General features: G+C 35.5%; 1 protein-coding gene across 3 annotated transcripts in view; it reads left to right on the forward strand.

Annotated features, from left to right (window-relative positions):
• The window catches only part of Hs2st1 (heparan sulfate 2-O-sulfotransferase 1), a 120,071-nt gene extending 103,431 nt beyond the window's left edge, over positions 1–16,640 (forward strand). For 2 of the 3 annotated variants that reach the window (XM_019209381.2, XM_033758155.1), the window contains exons 4-7: positions 3,016–3,154; positions 10,207–10,304; positions 12,120–12,277; positions 13,488–16,640. In XM_019209381.2, coding sequence (XP_019064926.1) covers positions 3,016–3,154; positions 10,207–10,304; positions 12,120–12,277; positions 13,488–13,717 — 625 coding nt within the window. In that variant the 3' untranslated portion in view covers positions 13,718–16,640. The remainder of the gene's footprint in view (positions 1–3,015; positions 3,155–10,206; positions 10,305–12,119; positions 12,278–13,487) is intronic. The other variant, XM_010636674.3, reaches the window with a different exon arrangement.
• Positions 16,641–23,324: the final 6,684 nt, after the last annotated feature.

Below are 23,324 nucleotides of genomic sequence, written 5' to 3' on the forward strand. Positions count from 1 at the left end.
GTGTGTGTGTGTAGGTCCTCCAGTTTTTTTCATTACTATCTTATTTCTGGGTTAAATTTATACCTGTGCATTTTTGTAGCTTTTATGAATGGAATATCTTTCTTAGCAATTTCATATTAATGTATTTTAAAAGCCACTGATTTTTGTGTATTGATTTTTGTATCTGTCAATCTTATTGAATTATCAGTTCTAATAGATTTTTGGTAGTCTATTAAGATTTTTCTGTATGTAGAGTGTTGTCATCTAGAAAAGGATAATTTGAGCTCCTCCTTTTCAATCTGGATGCTCTTCATTTCTTTCTCTTGCTTTATTCTTACTAAAACTTCCTCACTAACCTATAGTGAGTAAGAATAGTTGAAGATTAAATCTTTGCATATTCCTAATTTTAGAGGACATAATTTCAACTTTTTCCTGTTCTGCATTGAGTTTCTGTATTTTGTCATATATAGTCTTTATTGTATTGCTTTGTATTCCTTCAGTATTCCCCTCTTTATCAAGAAGGGATATTGAATTTTATCAAGTGCTTTTTCTGTGCCTGTTGAGATGATTTCTGTGCCTATTGTGATTTTTATCCATTCTATTTAATATATTTATGTTTATTGATTTGCATACGTTAAATCATCCTTGCTTGCTAGAATGAAACCAGCTTGATCTTTTTGTTGAATTCAATTTGAAAGTATTTGCTGTGGATTTTTACTTCTCTGTTCATGAGGGATACTTGTGTATAACTTTCTTTTTTGTGTATGTGTCAGGCTTTGGTAGCAAGATAATGCTGGCCTTATAAAATGCATTTAGAATCCTCTTCCTTTTCATTTCTTTATAGTAGTTTGAGAAGAATTAACATTAGTTCTTTTTTTAAAGATTTAGTCAGTTTTAGCAGTTTAGTTGTCCAGATCTGGGCTTTTCTTTACCTGGAGACATTACTGGTTCCATTGTATTATTTGTTATTGTTCTGTTAAAGTTTACTATATTCTCATGTTTCAGTTTTTAAAGACTATATGTCTGCAGAAATTTATATATTTATTCTAGGTTTCCCAATTTGTTGGAATATGATTATTTATGATGAACTTTTGAATTTCTGTGGTATCGGTTGTGATATTTCCTTTTCTCATCTCTAATTTTATGTTTGGATTTTCTTCCCCCCCCTCTTCCCCCCTTTAGATAAATGAAGCTTATCAGTTTTTTTTAAATATTGTTTCTTTCTCTTTTTTTGTTTTTGTCTTTATGTTTATTTCTGTTTAGATCTTTCTATTCCATTCCTTCTAAATTTGGGATTTTGTTTATTCTTGCTTTTCTAATTTATTGAGTTGCATCGTTAGGTTACTTGGAATTTTACTTTTTTATTTCCTTGTTTTGTTGACGCAGACAGTGCTCTGAACTCTCTACTTTCTCTTTTGAGTATCTTCTTTAATAGTGAATTTTATATTTTCATATGTTTTTATGATGGTTATTTATTATCATCCTTTTGCTTCTAGTACAGATCTGCCTTAAGTATTTCTTATCTAGTGGTGTTAAATTCCCTGTTTTGTTTTTGCCTTGGAAAGATTTATTTCTATTTCATTTCTGTTGGATAGCTTTTCAGGGCATAGTATTCTTGGTTGGCGGTTGGTTGGTTGGTTGTTTTTTTCTTTTAGGATATTGGATATCTCATCCTATTCTCCCTTTGTCTCAAAAGAATCCTGTTGAAGTCTACTATTAGTGTAATGGTGATTTTCTTGTATGTGACTTGACACTGTTCTGTTTCTGTTTTATAATTTAATCTTTTTCTTGTACTTTTGACAGTTTGACTATACTATGCCTCAGAGTTGATATTTGTTGGTTGAATCTATTAGGCATCCTTTGAGCTTTCCTAACCTGGATCTGAATATCTTTCCCTAGGTTTGTAAAGTTTTCAGCAGCAATTTCATGAAATAGGATTTTCTATGCTTTACCCACCTCCACCCCCTTTCTGGAACATCAAAAATTTGCTCATTTAATGGAGTACCTTAGGTCTCAAAGGTTTTCTTCGTTCTTTTATTATTTATTTATTTACTTTGTTTTTAGTCTCATTGGGTTATTTCAAAAGACTGGTCTTTGAGTCAGGAATTTTCTATTCCACTTGATCTAGTCTGCAGTTGAAGTGCTCAATTTTTTTTTTTACTTTTGTTTTACTGAGTTTTTTAAATATCCAACCTCTCTGTTCTGTTCTTTTTTATTATCTCTAATCTCTGTTTCTCATTCATATCTTGAATTTTTTTTCCTGATTTCATTGAATGTCTGTATTCGCTTACATCCTTAAGAATCATTTTTGTGGCTTCTTCAGGCAATTTATTAGTTTCTTTTTCTTTGTGATTTGTTGCTAGTTACTTAGGTTCAGGCTTCTTGTGTCCCTATGTTAGTATTAGTACAACAAACGGATTATCTCACTCAACTGCTTTTACAGGATAGTTTACTTGGGGGTAGGACCACTCCAAAAGATCTGTAAGTAAGTTACAGCTGGTGTGGTAGCAGGAGCCATAGTACCCATCAAGAGTTGCATGGGCATAGGGTGGTCACAGTCTGCCAGGTGGGTGTGACATGGTGTGTGCCCAGTAGTGGGATGGGGTGCCTGTCAGTATTTGAGGGCCATTTGGGGGCTAGGCGAAATCTAGGCCCAAACGGGTTAGTGATCAGTAGCTGAGGCCTACATAGTTCACCTTGGAAGACCTGTGGTGTCTGCCTGCTCAGGGCAACTTGCCAGTCTACTTCTGAAGATCTTGCCATGCCCAGCTTCTGAGAACAGGCTGTCTGCCTCAGCCAGCCAAGCCACTCTGGGAAGGCTGCTCAGTGGCTTCCCAGGGTCAAGGGTGAGTGTTCACCACAATTTTATAAATTCTTAACTCTTGCTTGCTATCTCCCAATCTTCACTTAAACTTTATTTCAATTCATTTCTTTTTTTTTTCATATAGGATCAGTACTTCACACTTCTACACATGATTTCAGGAAATTCCTAAATAGAATAAAAATATTGATTTCAGCAGTTTTGTTTTATTTCAGATTTGGAGTGAAAAAGAAGCCAATTTACATTAATGTCATAAGAGATCCTATTGAGCGGCTAGTTTCTTACTATTATTTTCTGAGATTTGGAGATGATTATCGACCAGGATTAAGGAGACGAAAACAAGGAGACAAAAAGGTATTATTTTAGTTTTAAGGTTTTCATAGAGAGAATTGTTTCCTAACTGCATTAGACAGTGTGCTTTTTAAATTTCTTATTGATTATAAAGGTACTGCTTGATTATTGTGGAGAATTTGAAAAGCATCCCAAAGTATATAGAAGCAAAGATAAAACTATATAGCTCATTTCCTATAATGTCATATTTTTTGTCTTTTTAAAAAAATTGTTCATGTGTTAAAGGGTTGAATACTTGTTTTATTATAGTCCTAAATAATTTTCTAGGGCTGGGGATGTAGCTCAGTGGTAGAGCACTTATTTAGCATACATGTGGCCCTTGGACTGTCAAAAATAATTCTGGGAGACTATTAATAATTACTGATAAATACCATATTAATATATTTCAGTACTCAGTTTTACCGATGGCAGTTTTATATTTATCAGTTTGTTTAAAGCAGAAATTTTTTTGGAGCAAGGAAAAAATAATGGCTCATCATGTTTGTATCAGGCTTAAATTTTGGTGTCTTTCATTTCATTTCATCCTCCAGAGTATCACCAGCTATTTTTCTAAGAACTGTACTGATTTTTCACTTTTCTCATGGGACGCCTTTATTGAGACCTCACTACTTATAACATAGAAGACACAGGCTGACTTCCTCTGAGACCTTCCCCTCCTGTCTTAATATTTCTGCAGGCACATGAAATGTCACTGAGCTCCAAACTTATTGCTTCATATTTTTGCACACACGTTGGTCCCTATATTTTGAGGACCCAGAAAAGTCTTTATGTATGGGATTCACCTCCAGTGAATGTTTCCTCTCCTGTCCTGTTACCCCCAGATACAGTTAGGTTTCTTTCAAGTCTCCCAAAGCATTCTATTAAATCTCTTTTAGAGCATTTATCGATGGTATCTGGATTGTCTGTTTACATACTGTCTTCTCCAGTATTTCTTTTTGAGTCCCTACTATTTAACATGTATTGTAGTAACTTTAGCATCCCTGAGACAAAATACACACAGCTGCAACTCAAGGAGAGGTTTCACTCCATAGTCAGCTGGCTCTAGGGCAGAAGTGGCATGGTGGAAGGACCTGGGCAGAGCAAAGCCGCTCCTGGTGTGTTCTTCGTATCTAGAAAACAGAAAGAGTAGAGAGAGGAGCTAAGGAAAAAGGTAAGTCCTTCAGGCCATGTTCCCAGTGACTGCAGCTTCCCACCAGACCCCTCCTCCTATCTGCAGGTCAGCTATAAGCCCCACAATCCACTCACTTCCAGAATTCCCACCCAGGAATGTATTTCACTCCTGGGGGACATCCAGATACGAACCATAACAACATGGTACCTAGTTTACTTGGAAGTGCTTAACAGTACGTGGATTCTGCACATGTTAAAGTGTTACACAGTCGTGATACTACATACTTGGTGTATCGTGATAAGCAACAATGAACCATTAACTTTTCTCTGAGTTAGATGTTTCTTCTTTGTCATGAGAAGACAAGAGTTTATTGTTTACCATTTTTTATTTTTTCTAGAAATTGGTGTTTCTTGTTCTCAAAATTTTAGTCAGAAAATACTAATCAAAACAAAAATACCTGGGCGAGGGATTTATCTCATTGGTGCCCTGACCTGCCTAGCAAGCACAAGGTCCTGAATTTGATCACTGGTACTAAAAAAAAAAAAAAAGCTGACTAAATCTTCTTTTACTCAGTGTTCACCCATATCTTACTATTACCTAATCTAAAAATACTATTTTGAGGATTCTGAAAAATTTTATAAAATCTATTAGTATAACTTTTTGTTGCCTTGTACTTAGAATATTATCTTTACTTTTGTGACATCCATCTCTTTATTTTGAACAAATGGGCATTAGTGTTGTTAAGGAAAAGATGTGCCATCCTGTAGATTCCTATATTCATTTGTTACTGTCAGCCCTATATAGCACGGTTTTGTGGTTGCTGTCCTATGTAATTTAAGTGATTGAGCAATGACAGTAATTAATAGAATTATGCACAATAAGTCACATTTATTTATTGTATACAGAGCACTGTTTTAAGCTTTATTTATTTATTTATAGCGTATGCATTTCAGTGAGGCAGTTTCCCTGTTTTCCTCACAGATAGGAAACTGGGAAAGGTTGTGCTTGTTTTAGTAGCACATAAACGGAAAGGTTAAAACATTATGGTTAGGTCATATGGCAAGTAAATGGACACCCTATAATCTTAATCCTTCTTTTTTTCTTTAAAAAGAAGTACAACGTGCTACTCAACATTTTAATGTGTAAAATATGCATATTCAATACTTACGGAATATCCATCATCTTCCTTTCATATTTGAAAAATTTAGGTAGATATGCTCTCTTGGAACTTTTACCATTTTCACTCTTAAGTGTGATAAGGCTTGAGTTTTTAAACTGTCAGTATAAAAATATATATTTCTATACCTCTTTTCTTAGAGATAGTATTAGTAACTTCAGCAAAATGCTATTGCATTGTCTTAATACTTACGAGGATACAGCCATTTGTAAAAAAATGATGTTTTTAAATAAATGATGTTGTAAGTATGAAATTACATTGTTTTGTGATAGAATAGAACTTTTCAGTTATGAAATATATTGATAGACATTTTAAATAATTTGTCATGTTTCTCATGATACAAATGTTGGTAACATTCTGGGACTTTGAGTTAAATGGTTTTATTGCAAATGACTCCTTAATATATTTAGTTTGCAAGAGTCTTTATTAAACTCATATCTTTAAAGATAAAAAGATAAGCATACATATAGCATTCTTAAAAATGAAGGAATATTTGAAGATAATGGACATTAAAGAATAGCCATGATTATGTTGGAAATAACTTACAGCAGCTCTTATTGAAAAAAAAATGTCTAGATGACTTCATTCCATGAAACTGTATTTGCACCTCATGTGACACTTTGAAGCATTATTATCCAATGTTCAGTTCCTTGCTTATAACAGCTATTATGGTTTAAACTGCAGTTCTCCAGTATTCTGAACTGCTTTCTGCTTACACTGTCAAACAGTAATTTGAAACATTTCAGGTATCTGTACACTTTAGATACTTTCAGTTAATCTTCCTTCAGTAAGGAACAAAAGATTGGCTTCATTTGGGAGATTTCAGAACCTCCAAAGAACTTTTGTTTATATGATATTTACCAATGTTAGTAAATTTCCAAGTTCACTAATAGATATTTTAATGTTAATTTTAAAATAACCCATCTGTGTTCATATAAATAATATTTAATGCAAATAACCATACCTCCAGCACCAAAAGTGAAAAGCATGGCATCATTTCCTTTTTCCAAATTTTTTTGTATCTAGCTTTATGTAGACATTCTGATTTTTGTATCTGTTTCTGAATTCTAAGTTACATTATTTTGATTGAAGTGTATAAAGAAAATGCAGCTTCATACAGATAGGTAACTGGAAAAGAGACATCATTAGTATCCTTTTCAGAAAATTCTTCTCATATTAAAACTTGACAAGTGGTACTTTCTTAGTTGCAATGTGAACTTTTTATACTCTGTCACATTAAAATGCAATCAGTCTTTTAACCAAGCTTAATTTCAAGCTTATTGGTTTGCTTAGTTATATGGACCTTCCACATGTCCACATACAATGTCCATTTATTATTCAGTTGTACCATATCAAAAATTTACAATTACTAATATCACCAGAGATTACGTCAGAAAAGTCTTTAAGTCTTTTGGTTATGGTGGCAAATACTAGTTTTCCAAAAATTGTATTTTTTGCTTCAAAGCCTAACTTTTATCAGACTATCAGAACTTCTCAACCTCAACATTGTTGTTTTTAGTCAGATAATTCTTTGTAATGGAGTACTGCCTGTACATTGGAGAATGTTTAAAGGCTTTGCTGGCATCCATACACCAGTGTGAAAACCAGAAATGTCTCCACACATTGCCAAATGCCATCAAGGAATTAAACAGCTCAGGGTTAAGAACCACTCAGTTAATCAACACCATCAGTTGTTTTCTTTCAAGTGGAAAACACAGTTTACTTATTTTGAGAAAATGTCACCAAATGCCCAAGTTGGAATAGCCAGAATTTGTCAGTTGTTCTTCAGCATAGCTCTTGCTTCTTTTGGCTTTGAGATACTTACTGCACCAGTAATTCTCATCACTTACACAGTTTCAGCTCTGTATTGCTCTAATAGGTTGTTCATTTTTTTTTTTTTTTATCAGCAGAACACCACGGGGATTATACTAAAAAAAAAGAATAAATATGTGTGTACTTTATATAAAAACACAAGAAGAGTGAGCTTGCATGTCTCAATAAGTATTTATTAGCTCGAGATTACAATTTGTACCTCCATTTGCTTTTTGTATTTATTACTCTGAATTGAATAAACTTAAAGACAGCTGTTGGAATTAGAGTGAACTTAACATATTCTACTTAAAAATAGGTATTGACTTGCAAAAATAATAATGATGTTAGAAGGAGTCAGTATTTAGCGTTATCTTATCCTAACTGTTGGCTTACAAATACTTGCCTTTATGGTCCTTAGTAATTCACAATTTCCTGGCATGTTTTGCTTGTAGAACATGAATTTTATTATTGTGCCTCACAAAGCCATTTCAGAATATATTCGTTTCCTTAGAAAGTATTTTACTTGTAATTGCTTCTTGGCCTTTTGGCTAAGATAAGTGTACAAAGTATTTTACTTGTAAAAAGCATCACAGGAAATCAGTTGGCATATTTAAAAGTTTTATAACTTTAAAGTTACCAGTATCTGTGTAGTGTATAACTTAGTGACAACCATGACCTCCTCTTTGCTAGGTTTCTGTTAGGAAGTTCTTTTCACCAAGGGAGCAACAGGGTAAAGAGTAAGTTGTAATAAAATTCAAGGAAGATGAGTTCCAATTGGACATTATTTTTGAGTCATGTGTAAGTAGGAGGAGATACCCACTGTAAAATATATTTGTATCTCAAGAAACAGGTCTGAAGCTAAATTGGGAGTCATCAACTTTAGGTAGAAATAGAAACCCTGGGATTGGATAAAAATGGGTGTGGAAAACATGGCATAAAAAATGACAAATGAAAAGTATATAGCTCTGGGGAATGCTAACATTTAAGGAAAAGCAGAGAACGGAGCCTGCCAAGAGTACTGAGGGAAGAGAATCAGAAGGTAAAGCTGGCAGGTCCTTGAAATGGATAGGAAAGGAGCTCTGATTTCAAAGAGGTTAGTGAAATCTCAACTGGAAATTTTCATGATTTTTAAAATAATTTGTGTCTTAATTTTTCTAAGCAAAGGTTTTTAAATGGAAACACTGATCATCTCATCTCTGTAAAGAGCACTACAGTGAATCAATATTTGCAGTTGACATATTTAAAAGTTTTATAACTTTTTTTTTTTTTTTTGGTTTTTTGAGACAGGGTCTCACTATGTAGTTAAGACTGTCCTGGAACTCACTATGTAGCCCAGGCTGGTCTCGAACTCACAGTGATCCTCCTGCCTCAGTCTCCTGAGTGCTGGGATTACAGACATGCGCCACCATGCTCAGCAAAAGTTTTATAACTTTTTTTTTTTTTTGGTTTTTTGAGACAGGGTCTCACTATGTAGTTAAGACTGTCCTGGGACTCACTATGTAGCCCAGGCTGGTCTCGAACTCACAGTGATCCTCCTGCCTCAGTCTCCTGAGTGCTGGGATTACAGACATGCGCCACCATGCTCAGCAAAAGTTTTATAACTTTTCACTGTGGACTAATAGTCTCTATTTCAGTAAAACTTACATCTGTGTAGTGTATAACTCAGTGATTGCCATGACCTCTCTTGCTAGGTTTCTTAACTTTTCATTTCTCTGGTGTATCAAACTGGGTTTTGTGAGGCAGAGAAAGTGTCGAGCAGTGGTGGCGAACCCACAGCATACTTGCCATCGTAGGCTTTCTCTGTCATTGAAAGCTCCAAAAGGTTTGCCACCATTGGTCTAGAGTGTTTTTCTTGGGTTTTTTTGTTAGGTTATGTTTTGTTTTTTGCTTTTCAAGGACTTGAAGTTTTATAGGAAAATTACTCAGTCCTATTTCTGAAATGTGACTCTAATCTGAGTGAGATGACTCATGACCAGGCTTTTGTGTGACAGTCCTGTGGCATGAGTAGAGAAGCCCGCGTGCTGATGTGACCATTGAAGGCAGTGCAGCAGTGGACCCTACGAACTCAGTAATTCATAATGTTGTGTACAGGGAAGATAGAACTGAGTGTCTAATTTGAGTGCTTTCACTAGGAAATAGTTGGTTTATCATTATATTTACGTAAAATGGGAGAATTTCTGATACGCTAAAATCTGAAACACTTACATGTAACCAGTTTATGGTCATTCGCAAGTTTTGTTGTTGCTGCTGTTTTTCTTCACATTGTCCCCACTATTGTCCGTCTCAGGCCATCTTAACATCATTAAATTGGCAGAACAAACCCTTCTAACAGAAGATAAGGGAGGCAAAACACAAACTTTTTCCACTAAAACATTCGTTGGGTGGATTAGTGTGGATGTTGCTAAATTCCTAATACAAAGAAACCCAAGTCGTTGAAGATTATTTCTATCTCACAAAGAAGCCTAGAGATTCTTCACTACAACAACCACTCCCATGGCTTTCTGTGGTAAATTTCTATGTTGTGTCATCTCAAAGGAATAATTTCCTTTGGTTAGAAAATATAGATCACAAATTCAACATAAACCAGTACTTATTGTTAAGGACCAATTGTTATCGGGATGGGGGGGTTCCTTTCATATAGTAAAGAATTCTTGTAAATATCTGCATAGAAAAAGTTTGTGAGAGGGCCAGAGATTTCGCTCAGTGGGTCCACCGCCTGCCTTGCTAAACACAAGGACCTGAGTTCGATCCCTGGTACCAAAAAAGAAAAAGAAAAGGAAAAAAATTGTGAGAAAGCCCCATATTTTACTTGCCTTAGCATCTGGAATACACTTTTTCATTTTATTATCTTGCCTCCTCTCATCCATTTATTTAATAATTAATCACATTATGTAATTAAGAATTAAGGGAAACTTGGATTTATGACTTACCAGTGCTCCTTTGTCTTTGTTCCAGACTTTCGATGAATGTGTAGCTGAGGGCGGCTCAGACTGTGCTCCAGAGAAGCTGTGGCTTCAAATCCCATTCTTCTGTGGCCATAGCTCAGAATGCTGGTAGGGAGATAAAGTTAGCTTAAATTGATTACCTTCCTTATTACTTCTATAATCTGCATTTCACAAGTTTGAATGTGTTAGTCCAAAACTACATAAAGAGTAATCAATGAAGGACTACACTAAAAATAGCATGTAATTAATACCGAGCTCTGTGTTTACTTTTTACATGCATTTTAAAAATTACTCATATGTTATCCTCACTGTGTTTTTCAGTTGCTATTTTTTTGTAATTTTGGCTTTTTTTTCTTTATTTCAGCAGAAGTTTTAGTTAGAGACCAGAGGTCATTTCATAAACCTTATTTTGTCCTAGGCTTACGGTTTTAGCCATTCAAGTTAGTTCAAGAAAAGGCTTAGTGTCTAAATTATTTACCAGGTTTTACCATTAAAGTCATGTTTTTTAAGAGGAGGTAAAGTTATGGTTGTAGTTTAGTTTACTAATAAAGAATTTATATTCTAAGAATGTGCTAAGTGTTTAATAATTGTGCATTTTCTGTTCTAGTCAATCATTTAATAGAACAAGTCAAAAAAAAATAGAAAACTGTTAAGTATGAGGTCCTATGCAGTGGATTATTTCAAAGCATTGCAATATCACAGGAAAAATTAGAAGCATGGGAAGAAGTCCTTTTTGGCTTTTAACCATTTCCTTAAACAGGTTAGCAAACTGCACTGTGCAGACTACATTGTGTGCCTAACCTTTTCTTTTTTTTTTCGTACCCTGGATTGAACTCATGACCTTGTGCTTGTGAGGCAGGTGCAGTGCCACTGAGCTAAATTCTTAGCCCACCTTTTTTCTTTTTGACAAATAAAGCTTTATTGGAACACAGTCATATCTGTCTGTTTACTTAGTAGCTATGGCCACTATCATGCTGCAGCAGCAGAGTTGCATAATTTTGATCTAAACCATATAGTAACCAGAAAAGCCTAAAATACTTTTTCCTGGCCCATCATAGAAAAAGTTGCCAAGCCCTGCCTTCAAACAGCAGTGTTTTGCTCTACTAGGCATTTTCAAGGAGATTTTAACTTAATTTCTTTAGTTTGTTTCATAGAGAACAGGGAAGATGTTAGAAATCCACTAATTTACATCCTCCTTCCTTTACCTCTTTTTTTAAAATAGCTGAGAAATAAAAAAGATGAGGCCACCAATTTTAAGCTACTTAAAGACAGAGCTGGAATTAAGACTATTAGTGCTAAAAAGAACCCAAAAGTATATATTTAGGGCAAGCTTGTTTACTAACAGTATAAACACAAAATAAAAATAAGAGGCCCTTAATAGAACCATTTCTTATTTATTTTATTTTGTTCTCAGAAACTTCAGGAAACACTACACTCACCAAAAATACTAAACTCTTAAGATAAGCCCTGAACACAAATATTAAGATCTAACTAAAGAGCTCTTAAGCCTGGTGTGGTGGTACAGACATACAATCCCAGCACTTGGGACACTAACGCAGGATTCAAGACTTCAAGGCTAGCCTGGGCTCTGTCTCAAGGGGAAAAACGTTCTTAAAATGAAAACAGAACTAAAAAAAATTAAATCCACTCACACAAAGTCATACATGTTACATATGTGCATTTTGTAAACTGTCCTTAAAGTAAAATAATTATATTGAGTCCTCTAGGAAAGTCTGAATTATCACTGGATATGAAAGCAAAGCAAATTAGGAACAGGTGTGTTTCCCAAAGGCTGTTAATAGGACATCAGGGCTTTGGAGGTACATGTGTTTATCTGTTTTCTCCATAATGTACAACAATATCAGAAACATCAGAAATGTTTTGCAGATTTCACACCCAGATTTTTAATTTCTTTGGTTTCAGGAATGTGGGAAGCAGGTGGGCTATGGATCAAGCCAAGTATAATCTAATTAATGAATACTTTCTGGTGGGAGTTACTGAAGAGCTTGAAGATTTTATCATGTTACTGGAGGCAGCTTTGCCCCGGTTTTTCAGGGGTGCTACAGAGCTCTATCGTACAGGTATATAAATAAAGAATTTCTTTTTAAATATGACCCTAGCTTTTGTTTATAGCTTAAAAAATATATGTGATTTAAAGTTTCTTCAGTAAAACACCAAAGGTTCAAGAACGGGAGGTATATTGTATATTTCTATTTAGTTTTTTTTTTTTTTTTTTTTGGTACCGGGGATTGAACTTGGGCTCTTGACTTGCAAGGCAGGTGGCGGAACCACTGAGCTAAATCCCTGGCCCTCTATGTAGTATTTTTAATAAAAGTGCCTGGCACACAGTATTTGTTATTTTTTTTACATGAATAAATTATGCATTAGATGAAAATTAGGAATAGTGGAACAATTCAGACTACAGAACCAGCCTTAGAAATGTATCATATTTGATAATGCCAGATTTCAAACTATATATTAAGCCCTTAGATGTGCCTCCCATCTTTTTTTTTTTTTTTTTTTGTACCTGGGATTGAACTCGGGACCTTGCACTTGGGAAGCAGGGTGCAGCACCACTGAGCTAAATCCCTGGCCCCACCATTTTATTTTGTTGTTGTTGTTTTTGGTTTTTGGGTTTGTTTTTGTTTTTGTTTTTTGGTACCAAGGATCAAACTCAGGACCTTGTGCTTATGAGGCAGGCGGCGGTGGCACTGAGCTAAATCGCCAGCCCCCCACCATTTTAAAGTAGGGGTGGGCTGACGGAATTAATCCACACTGATAAAAAGAACATGTGCTATATGTGCTATAGTATACCTGTGAGTGTGCCCCTGCAGCCTCAAAAGTAAGGCATATCTGAAATGACCATCCTGGTCCAATTTCATTTTAAATTTTTTCCTTTTTTGTTTCCTTTCTTGTTTACTTTCCTTTTGGCTGTTACTTGATTAGATACAAGCATAGGAATTCTTACAGTATGCATGTGTCGTAGCTTCTATATGTTTATAACAAATATATGTTATAGGAAATTAGAGTGAAGTTTGGCAGTCTACTGAGTGTTGATCTTTATGTTTTCTGTTTGACATTTCATTAAGTTTTTAACATGTTAAGGATTTACATTCTGAAGGAATAGTTCACAATTCTGGTATAATTAGTATTCTATATTTGACTAAATTATATTAACATAAGACAGTTGTGTTGCCTGTCCTTCAGCATTAAACCATCTCCTAAATAGATATTGATCTTTCATGTGTTCTCTAAGAATTTTTTTACCTTTCCTTTTTTTCCCTTTATAAGTAGGAAAGAAATCTCACCTTAGGAAAACCACTGAGAAGAAACTCCCCACTAAACAAACCATTGCAAAACTGCAGCAGTCTGACATTTGGAAAATGGAGAATGAGTTCTATGAATTTGCACTTGAGCAGTTCCAGTTCATCAGAGCCCATGCTGTTCGAGAAAAAGATGGAGACCTCTACATCCTTACACAAAACTTTTTCTATGAAAAGATTTACCCTAAATCGAACTGAGTACAAGGTGTGACTATTAGATTCTGGAACTAGAACTGTGACCCTCTTCACCATTGTTCTCAGCTTCACATCCTGGATTGCTGATAAATGTATAAGACAGTTTGTACTGGGCTATGTTAGAAAACAGACAGTAACATCAAGGAAGTAAATACTGGCTGGTAGGTCAGTGTTCTGAGATTAAGTTTCAGGCATTTTTCTTCTGTCTAAATTTTGGTGAGAGTTACAACCTCCTGTGTGAAAGGGGGGAAAAAAACCTTACATCCCTTAAAATGAACACATGGCAGGTCTAATCAAAAGGCTATTTTTGCTTTTGACAAAGCATTTTTTTTTTCAACTAACCATGACTGAATATAAATCCATTTGCCACTTCCACCTTCTCCAGAAGTTTGGAGTTATACACCTCTTCTGAATAGTGTTAATAACTGTGGTGGTGTGTGCTTTGTTTCTGTGAATCATGTCTCATGAAATTTTAGACTGTTTGATCATGTTTGCTAAGAAATGTTTCTGCTGTAGTTGGATTTGCCCATATTCATGTACGTGAGGTTTTTTGGGGGGGGGTTTGTTTTTGTTTTTTGGATGATGATTATTAGTATTAAAATCCAGTTTAAACCATCAATACTGTAAAAAGAGTAGTCAGCAGTATTTCTTCTACTACTGTCTTCCCAGTATTTACTATTGGGAAGATAGCTCTAAGAATGTTGGCATTATCTCAAGTTTCATTTAAGACTTCCACACATTAGTATCAAAAAAGTAAGTTTAGTATTGTTTCTCCATGGGTTATTTGTAAAGCTGTAAACTGAGATATCGGTGACTCTATATTATGACTCCATTAGTGAGCTGTGGTATGGGTAGGATTTTCCTACTTCTTCTGTACTTTTACCTGTAGACTATTTTTACTACGGTGCTTTATAATGTGTTTTAAAGCATTGCATTTACAAATATAAAAAAAGAAAAATGCTTGTAAATATTGCATATTTTATGTATTTGGACCAAAAGGTTATAAATAGACAAAAGTGATTTTGCACCAATTTTATTATATCAAGTAAAATCATCTGACCTGCTTACTTATATTTCTCATTTAACTTTACTATTAAATGACTAAAAGGAAGTTCAATTAACCTTTCAATTTTGATAGAATACATTATTCATAATTGGAGGCAGTAGTTATAATAGTGGAAAGAGTCAAAACATTTTGATTTCTGCTCCTGGTTCTACAATTCCAGCTTGGTATCTTGGGCGAGACACTTGACCTCTCTTTGTCTCAGTTTCCTTATCTTTAGATGAGGTTAATAATACCTGCTGTACCTACCTCACAGGGCTGTTGTGAGGACTTTATGAGATGGCATGTGAAAGCACTTTGAGAACTGTAAAGTGGAGTTTAAATGTAAAGTATTATTATACAAACATCTTTAACATATAGTTTCATACCATTCACTTTTTAACAAAGAAAAGGAAAAGTCCGCTTTTAAGCTTTGTGAAAAAATTTATCTTGTTATAAATTTGTGTTTGATAAATATCTTGAGCTCTCAATCTTCCATGTTTCAACAGCTATTGAAATATGAAACACCTGTAGACTCTTAAAAGATTCATGAGCAGCTGCTTGAGTTCAGGCGGTCCTCTGTTGGAACTGAACTTTTGTAAGCTGAGTTAGGGGTAGGGGTAGAAAAACCTTGCCCTTCAAATTGTAAAGATTTTTGTTTGGTTGGTTTATTTTACATGACCATTCAGAAATGGTAGCTATTTTGTTTGTATAGTTTTTAAAGTATGTTTTTCAGAGTTTAATTTTATTGTGCATTCTTACCTTCTTTCTCCTCTTTGTGTAATAAAGAATTTTAGAAATGTTTTCTAAAAAGATAATCTTTAATATGTTTAGTGTAAGTAAATATTTCTGAATAAGGCTTCATCAAACAAAGCATAATTTGGGCAGATTGCCTTAAAGGTTACTGTGTGAGAGGGGAGGAAGGGGAGAACAATGTAGATAAAAAATATTTATAAACAAACTAAAAAGCTAAAGGAATAACAAACTTCTTACCACCCTTTTCCCCCAATAATAGGAAGATATTAAGAGAACATAAGCAGGCATATTTGTCTTACTTGGTTTTCTTTTTCTTTTCCCTTTTTTTTTTTTAAACTAACTTTTATAGGTGTTTGCTGAAAGCATACACAAATCATTTCTTTGCTCAAAAATAAGACACCACTTTGAGGTGGGTTTGTTCGACCTTTACTTACTAATGAGCAAACCCAGGCTGTTCTTGAAGTATGTGCTAAAATTTTGAGGTGCGTTACCTCTTTTAGATAGCTAGAGCAGCACTTAGTACATTCTACCAAGGGTCAGTAAAGTTTTGCTGTAAAGGACCAGAAAATAAATATTTTAAATCTCTGTCACAATCATACTGCTCTGTCATTGTTGTAAAAAAGCAGCTGGAAACAGTATGGAAACAAATGAGTATGGTTATGTTCCAGTGAAACTTTATTTACAAAAACAGATGACATGCCAGATATGGCCCATGAGTTACCGAGCTCTGCAACTAAAGAAGTCATTATTTGTGGAGAAATCATATTTGTATCTCTACTGTAGTGGCCTGAAAGAGTTTATATACTTCCAAAAGCTCCTAACTTAAATCCAAAGAATAGCTTTGTGATTGATGCCGTCTCTCGCACTGACTGATTCATAAACTTTTGTGTATATTGCTTCCACATGGACATCTTTTCCAGCTTAACAGTTCAGGGTAGGGACATTTATTTTGTATTCAGAGTGGGTTAGATGTATCCTTTTTGAAGACTGAAAATGGGGTGGACTTAATTCCATCCAGTGCAGTATAGTCCTAGGAGTCTGGGTCCTTATAAGAACATAACTTTATAATCAAATAAATAGAAACACTGAGACAATACGTATTTTTTTAAAAGTGGCAAGTGTGGTTTTCTTTTTTCAGTCTTTGCACTTTTTCAGTATTTTGACCATAGATTTTTTTTATATCTATATTACAAAACTAAAGTAACCACTTTGAATTTTAAAGATAATGTGTGTGTGTGTGTGTGTGTGTGTGTGTATACCAGTATCTATGTTTATTTCCTAAAAGAAAAAAAATAGCTTTTTGTTCAACCTGTATCAACTCCTGTTTTTTAATTACTGTGAAATGGCAACTTGATAAATTATTGTGATTGTTTTAAAATGTAGTGGGAAGGATATATTTTTATTTTACCCAGCTTTAATCTGTAAATTGTCACTTAAATATATCTGGTAGTAACACATAAAATAGAGCATGGAAATTACTTTTCAGCCATTTGCATTCATGCAATTTCTAATATATTTTGTGCATCTAACTTCCTGATGATTGGATTTAAGCTGTTGAAAATCAAAGAATTTAAATTTCCAAATTTGTTTTCTAAAAATTCAGTTAATGTCTATAATTTGAAATCTGTTCTTTCTTTTTATATATCCCATTGGATATTCCTAAAATTGTTAGTGTCGTCAGTGATTTACTAAACAGTATTTGATATTGCAGATGATTTGCTCATTGTATTTGCATAGTTTAAAAGAAAATAGTTTGTAGGCAATGGTTCTTTTTTTAATAAAATTCAATAAAAATTCTAAAAGCACTAGAAAATTGTAAAGGCTGGTTCCCAAATGTATACCTGGTATTTTCGTACTTTATATTTAAATTCTCTAGAGAACCTCTGTAAATCATCTGGCTGGATTTCCCTCATTTGCTGGTAATTGTCAGGCACACCTGTGATCTTAGACTCCTTTATTATGAGAAGTATCTGGTGTTACCCTCTAAGAACTTTGTCTTCAAGAGGCCCAAGTGTTTGTGTCTTACGATTTGAGATTTGTTTCTTAAATTAGCACAACCTACTTTCTGAGGAAATGGGGTAGTTGCTGTAAGTCTTGCATCCATGTACCTGATGCAGGGTTGCTGTAAGATGCCTCTAGAACTGATCTTCAAGCAGCCTCTGGAGGGGAAAAACAGACCTGTTTGAAATATACTGCCAGTGCAGCTCCTCTGGAGTGGAACTTACTTTTTGATTTCCTGAAGTGGGAATTTTAGAAATTGAAATATGTGATCATTTACCCTATAATTTAAATTCATGCAGCTTTGTGACCTTTGCAGTACTATTTATAAAATGTCCTCTGATGATAATGATCTTTTTAAAACACGTTACTGGCAAGCCTGTGACAGGTATACTGGTGCAGTCTATATGATTTTTTAGACAGTTTTATAGATTTTGGTTAAGAGGTATGTGAGCATCTCTAAAGCAGTATTGAAGGTAATTTAAAGAAACATGGATTGTCTTTTAACAGAATTTTATAAATAGCTAAACAGTGCCTTTTTTCCCCCCTCACAATCCTGTTGGAAGATGCTCATTGCTTTGTCTTTTCCCTGTTTCTTCTACCCTCCTTACCCTCAGTTAGTTGATTTTTGCAAGACTGTTTCTAACTTGAAACCATTTTGTCGCACCTGTTGGAGAGATAATCACTCCTTTTCCTTAACATTCTGCCAGCTTTCTTGTTTCAGTGTTTCAGTTGACTACATGATACAAAAGCTATAAAATAAACACTCAGTGGGAAGGGGAAAGTGGTTTGGTGTCCTGTCTTAATATTTTCTTCAGTAGCCTTGATGCTAGTAGACATTTTCCAAGTTGATTTATTGCTCAGCTGTCATCCCTTTGCTCGGTTATTGTTGACACCAGGAAAGCAGGCATCATCATTGGCTTATAATAATTTCATAGCTTATTTGTGACATTTTATATGAACTGACATGCTTCTGCTACTCTTGTTTGTATTTAATCATTGGTTTTAAAATTTCTGGTAGAAAATGCCAAAGTTATACCTAAGGTATACGCTTAACCAGAAGAAAAAGGGAAAAAAAAGAAATTTTGAAAAAAAAATCTGATTAACCTTTATTGAAGTCCATGTTGTTTGAGAAAATGCTACCTCCAGTGATTGTTATTTTGTCCTTTAAAGCAGAAGAATATCATTTCCCAGCCACTGGCTCACTATTCTGCATAATGCTTGGTTGATTTTTTTTTTCCTGTATTCTGTATTAGGTTGAAAAAAGTACTGGTTCAGAGGTGAACTTTCTAAACAAAATTTGATCTGTACTTAGAAAAGCATAACAGAGGGCGTGGACTTGAGAGTCAAATGGGCCGGCATATAGCAGTGTGACTTCAGTAGATGGAAGTACCGGGATTGTTGTAAAGGTTGGATGTAATAGATGTAGTCCTGGCTCAGACTAACAACCCATAGCTTTTATATAATAGTTTGGAATGTTGATAGGAAGCTGACTTCCCTTCTACCTCTGCCGGGTCTTAATTTTGTGACTTCAAAGCAAGATATTTTGATAAATATTTCTGAAGGCAACTGAATACTTTTTACAGTTAAGAACCTAGTAGTGCCTCCCCACTTACAAACCTGTAGCATAGATACTCCTGGTTCTGAAGCTGTTCTCTCCATGTGCAAATCTCCCATGAGAAAAAGGGCTAAACACAGGATTTGCTTATTCCAAAAGTGGCTTCATTTGTATTTTACTGTATTTGAATAGAGTAGGCTGCCAAGTAGTACCATATAAAACTCAGAATACTGGGAGTAAAATAATTTGCACCCTTTTCAAGAGAAGGGAAATTGTCCATCTCTGTCTCTTGGTTTAGCGGTCACTTGCTTTAAAATTGTAAATTAATTGATCATGTTGGAATTCCAGGTTTTGAGACTATCTGAAAAACAAATTTAGGATGCAGTGATTATTGCCTATACCTGCATGTTAATTAATATTAATATTACTGGCTCTTCTTTATAACAGAAGTTTTACTTTCTGAATATTCTTCATTAGTAACAAGTGTAAAAATGCAGAGGTCTAGTCACTGTCTACCTGTGTTCTTCCTCTGACTGGACGCCCCTGATCACTTACTGTATCTTGTCATCATTGCACAGTTTCACCTCTGTTGCAAAGAGCACAGCAGAGGCATCTTGCAACAAAACAACAGAAAAAGCAAACAGCATAAATTCCCCCTTTCTGACTTCAAGAATAGCCAGTGGGGCAAACAAGGCAAAATTTTACTAAAATCGCTATTCTCTTTGTGATTTGCTGTTTCATCTAGTAGCAAAGAACTAAAACAGTAAAACCGTATTAAAATACTTTAAGGGCCTATTTAATGCACAGTGAACTTCTAGGTAATATATTTATAGCCCTTAAGATCTATTAAGGAAAACAGGAAAATGTAGAAAGGACTTCTCTCAATTACTTCATTGTATAAGGATAAAAAAGACCCTTGAATAGATTATTTTTTGGTATGATATTAGTGGGGTCCCATGAAACGATGATCCCTAAGAGCTACATATTTTTTTCTCCCACTCTAGGTCTGTTTATTCAAAGCCAGATTGGCCAACTTATTGAGGTCACCATAATCTTTTTTTTTTTTTTTTTTAACTTTTGTGGTGGTGCTAAAGAATTAAATCCACGGCCTCAAACATAGCAGGCAAATTCTCTACCACTAAGGTACCTCTCAGCTCTTGATAAGATATCCTTGCTTTTTACCTTGTGTTTTAGTTACTGTATTACTGCTGGAGCAAAATACTCAATACCCAGAAGTTAAAGGAGAAAAGCTATGAGCTATTTTAGCTTATAGTTTATAGAGGTTTCAGTCCATAGTTGGCTGGTTCCAAGGCAGGGCAGCATGGCCGATGGGCATGGCAGAGAAGAAACAGTTCGTGTGGTGTGGCAGGAAGAAGCGGCAATTAGGGGAGGTCCGGGGATATGTAATGCCCTTTCAGGTCACGCTCCCACCAGTTTTTACCTCCCAACATCATGCCCAGCTAAAAACCCATCAGCGGACCAATAAAATATCACATACCCATGGTCCAGTCACCTCCCAAAAGTACCACCTATGAGCGCATAAGGCTTTAAGGGGACATCTAGATATAAACAGTAACATCTTGAAAACATTCTGTTTTATCTCTAATATTTCCATAACGTAGTACTTTGTATAGCGCTTTACCATCTGGATATTCTGGAAGTTACTTTCAAAAGATGCAGTTTGAAGGTGTGGAGAAATCAGTTGGCCATAAAAGGCAGTTTGTACAGTAATTAGGTCACGATCTCTGAAGCACCAGCACTTAGTGTCTGATCTTGAACAAATTAAAGCTGCCTCCTGGTCTACAAGATCAACAGTTTGTCTTAGTTTCCTCGTTACTGGGACAAAATACCCAACATCCACAACTTAAATGAGATGCATTTTGAATCCTGCCTTGGAAGTTTCAGTCCTTGCATGGATCCTATGCCCCAGGCAGAAGCAGTGTCATAGGATAGTGGGGAAAGCTGCTCACCTCTTGGCAGCCAGGGAGCAGAGAGGAGGGAGGAGCTTCAGAGAGAAATCTTTCCAGGTTTACCTCAGTGATCTGTCTCCTCCAACCCAGACCCACCTCCTAACAGTAGAGTAGCTATATGTTCCCCATAATCCAGTCACCCGAACACAGGCTTTGGGGACCCCTGTAGATATAAATCATAACCAGAAGAGTTGATTGGGCTAATAACGTACATATGTGCAAACTTAGTTCCTATCACGTAGACACTAAGAGCGCTAACATCATCTTCCATGATAATTCTGAAAAAAGCATGAGGAAACCTCGGCCATTCATTAACATGTGCCAGGTACCAGGACTATGAAAGATGAAGCATGGCCTCTATTTGTTGGGATAGAGAAGTAAAGCATGCAGAAATCCCTTTAGGGACTGGGAGCGTGGTAGAGCATGGGCTTTCATGCATGAGGGTCTGTGTTCCATCCCCAACACTGCAAGTTTCTTTTTTGGCCTGGACCTTTTAAGTTTAATGCACTTCACTCATCTCTGAGTTGTAACATGGAAATAGAAATATCAACCTATCCCTGGTTCTAGGCATATGGTACCATGAGTTCCACCCTAAAGTCACAACCTCCATACTCATCCTTGCAACGGGCTTGAAGTACAAATAAAGTTACCCACTTAGTCTTTTGAGTCGTGTTCTCAGAAATTCATTACAGTTGGTTGTTTGGAATCTATGTAGTACTGTACACGTGGGCCTCACGGTCATGTAAACACACTTTTAAGGGCTCTGTGTTTCCTAGAGCTTAATGTTTTTTTGCCATTTTCCCCGAGGAGGATTTTTTCATCTTGAATCCTAAGCTGAGTAGTTTGAATTTGAACAGATGGGTGATGGAAGTTGTAAACAAAGGGTGAAATGGTCATGTTTGAGTTTGTCAGAGGTAATTGCAGCAATGTAAAGAATGGGCCTTTGCGCTGAAAGCAAAGAATATAAAAACCTCTGAGGTGTTGGCAGCTGTTGGGAGAAATGAGATTGGGGAGAAGCAGATGAACTTGTCAGCCAAAATCCCTAACGTTTAGTGACAGGTGAGATATGACCAGTGAATGGACAGTGGAGGCATGGATTTGATTTGTAACACAGCATGTGCACAAATTTTCAATATCCCTTGCCTTTGTCTTTGTTATTACAGCATTGGTAATTTTCTAAGTCAAACTTTGTAAAGCAGACTAATCTTTGCCCAAAGAACCTAGGATCACAAAGACAAGTCTTTCTTTGCTTTCTTACCTAATGTTTAATTTTCTTGCGTCTTTTGCTCGTTCAGATTTTGTCAGATTTCTGTCCCCTGGACCCAAGCAGCCCTACTTCCCTGTGGTTTGATGATGAAAATTTCTAATGCAATACCCCAGTCAGCTTCAGCCTCTGTCCTGATGCTATGAGATCTCTAAAGCTGAAATTTAAAAACTAAAGTCATGCCTGTCGGTGCTTCACATTATTAGTACTAAGTGTGATTGCAGGGGAAGAAAGAAAACATAGGTCCCTGTTCATTTTAGGGTTTTGGCGAAGGGTTTGGGCAAAGTAGATTGCCAGAGCAGTCGGCTTGTCATTAGTGATGAGGGCTAAGGAACAGGAAAAGATGTGAGTTCAGTAATTGACTCCCAGTTTTGTGGCTAAATACCTAACCCTAACACAGGCAGCATAAGTACTTTGAACTGTAAAAATACTAAGAAATTTCCCCGAGCAGCAGATCTAGGAGATGATCCTGGGACACTAAATAACAGTTTAGTTCTTTCTCCATTTTCCTCCCTCTTTGTTTTTTTCTAATTTACATCACTCAATCTTAGAATGTTAGCATCGCAAACGCTGTCAGTTAAGAAGTATATGCCTTCTTAAATTACCAAGTTAAAGCATTAACCTGCATCTAATTAATGTTACAATCTGGCAAAGAGTTGACCTACAATCCCCAAGTGATCTGGCTTCTGAACTTTGGTTTGCTTTCACAAATGTGAATCAGTTTGACCTAAATCTGGGTATTCCATGTAACATCCCTAGAGATTTATTTAAAGTGTTTGTGGCCGTAAACATTTAATTTATATCCATTTAATTGATTCTGGGTGCCCCTTGATAATGCAGCCAGGTTAAGCCATAAAAACAATGTAATTTTCAGAGTCTCAGGTATTTGACGGTATTTCATGTTTTTAAGCATCTTTCAAGACTGACTAGTTGAAATACATCTTTTCTGTGAACCAATTTCACCAATACCATTTGAAGTGGGCAGAATCTTTCTGAAAATGGCTGACCAAGAATAAGTGACT

Source organism: Fukomys damarensis, unplaced genomic scaffold (genome assembly GCF_012274545.1).
Source record: "Fukomys damarensis isolate Sample0158 unplaced genomic scaffold, DMR_v1.0_HiC HiC_scaffold_33, whole genome shotgun sequence".
NCBI classification, from domain to species: Eukaryota; Metazoa; Chordata; class Mammalia; order Rodentia; family Bathyergidae; genus Fukomys; species Fukomys damarensis.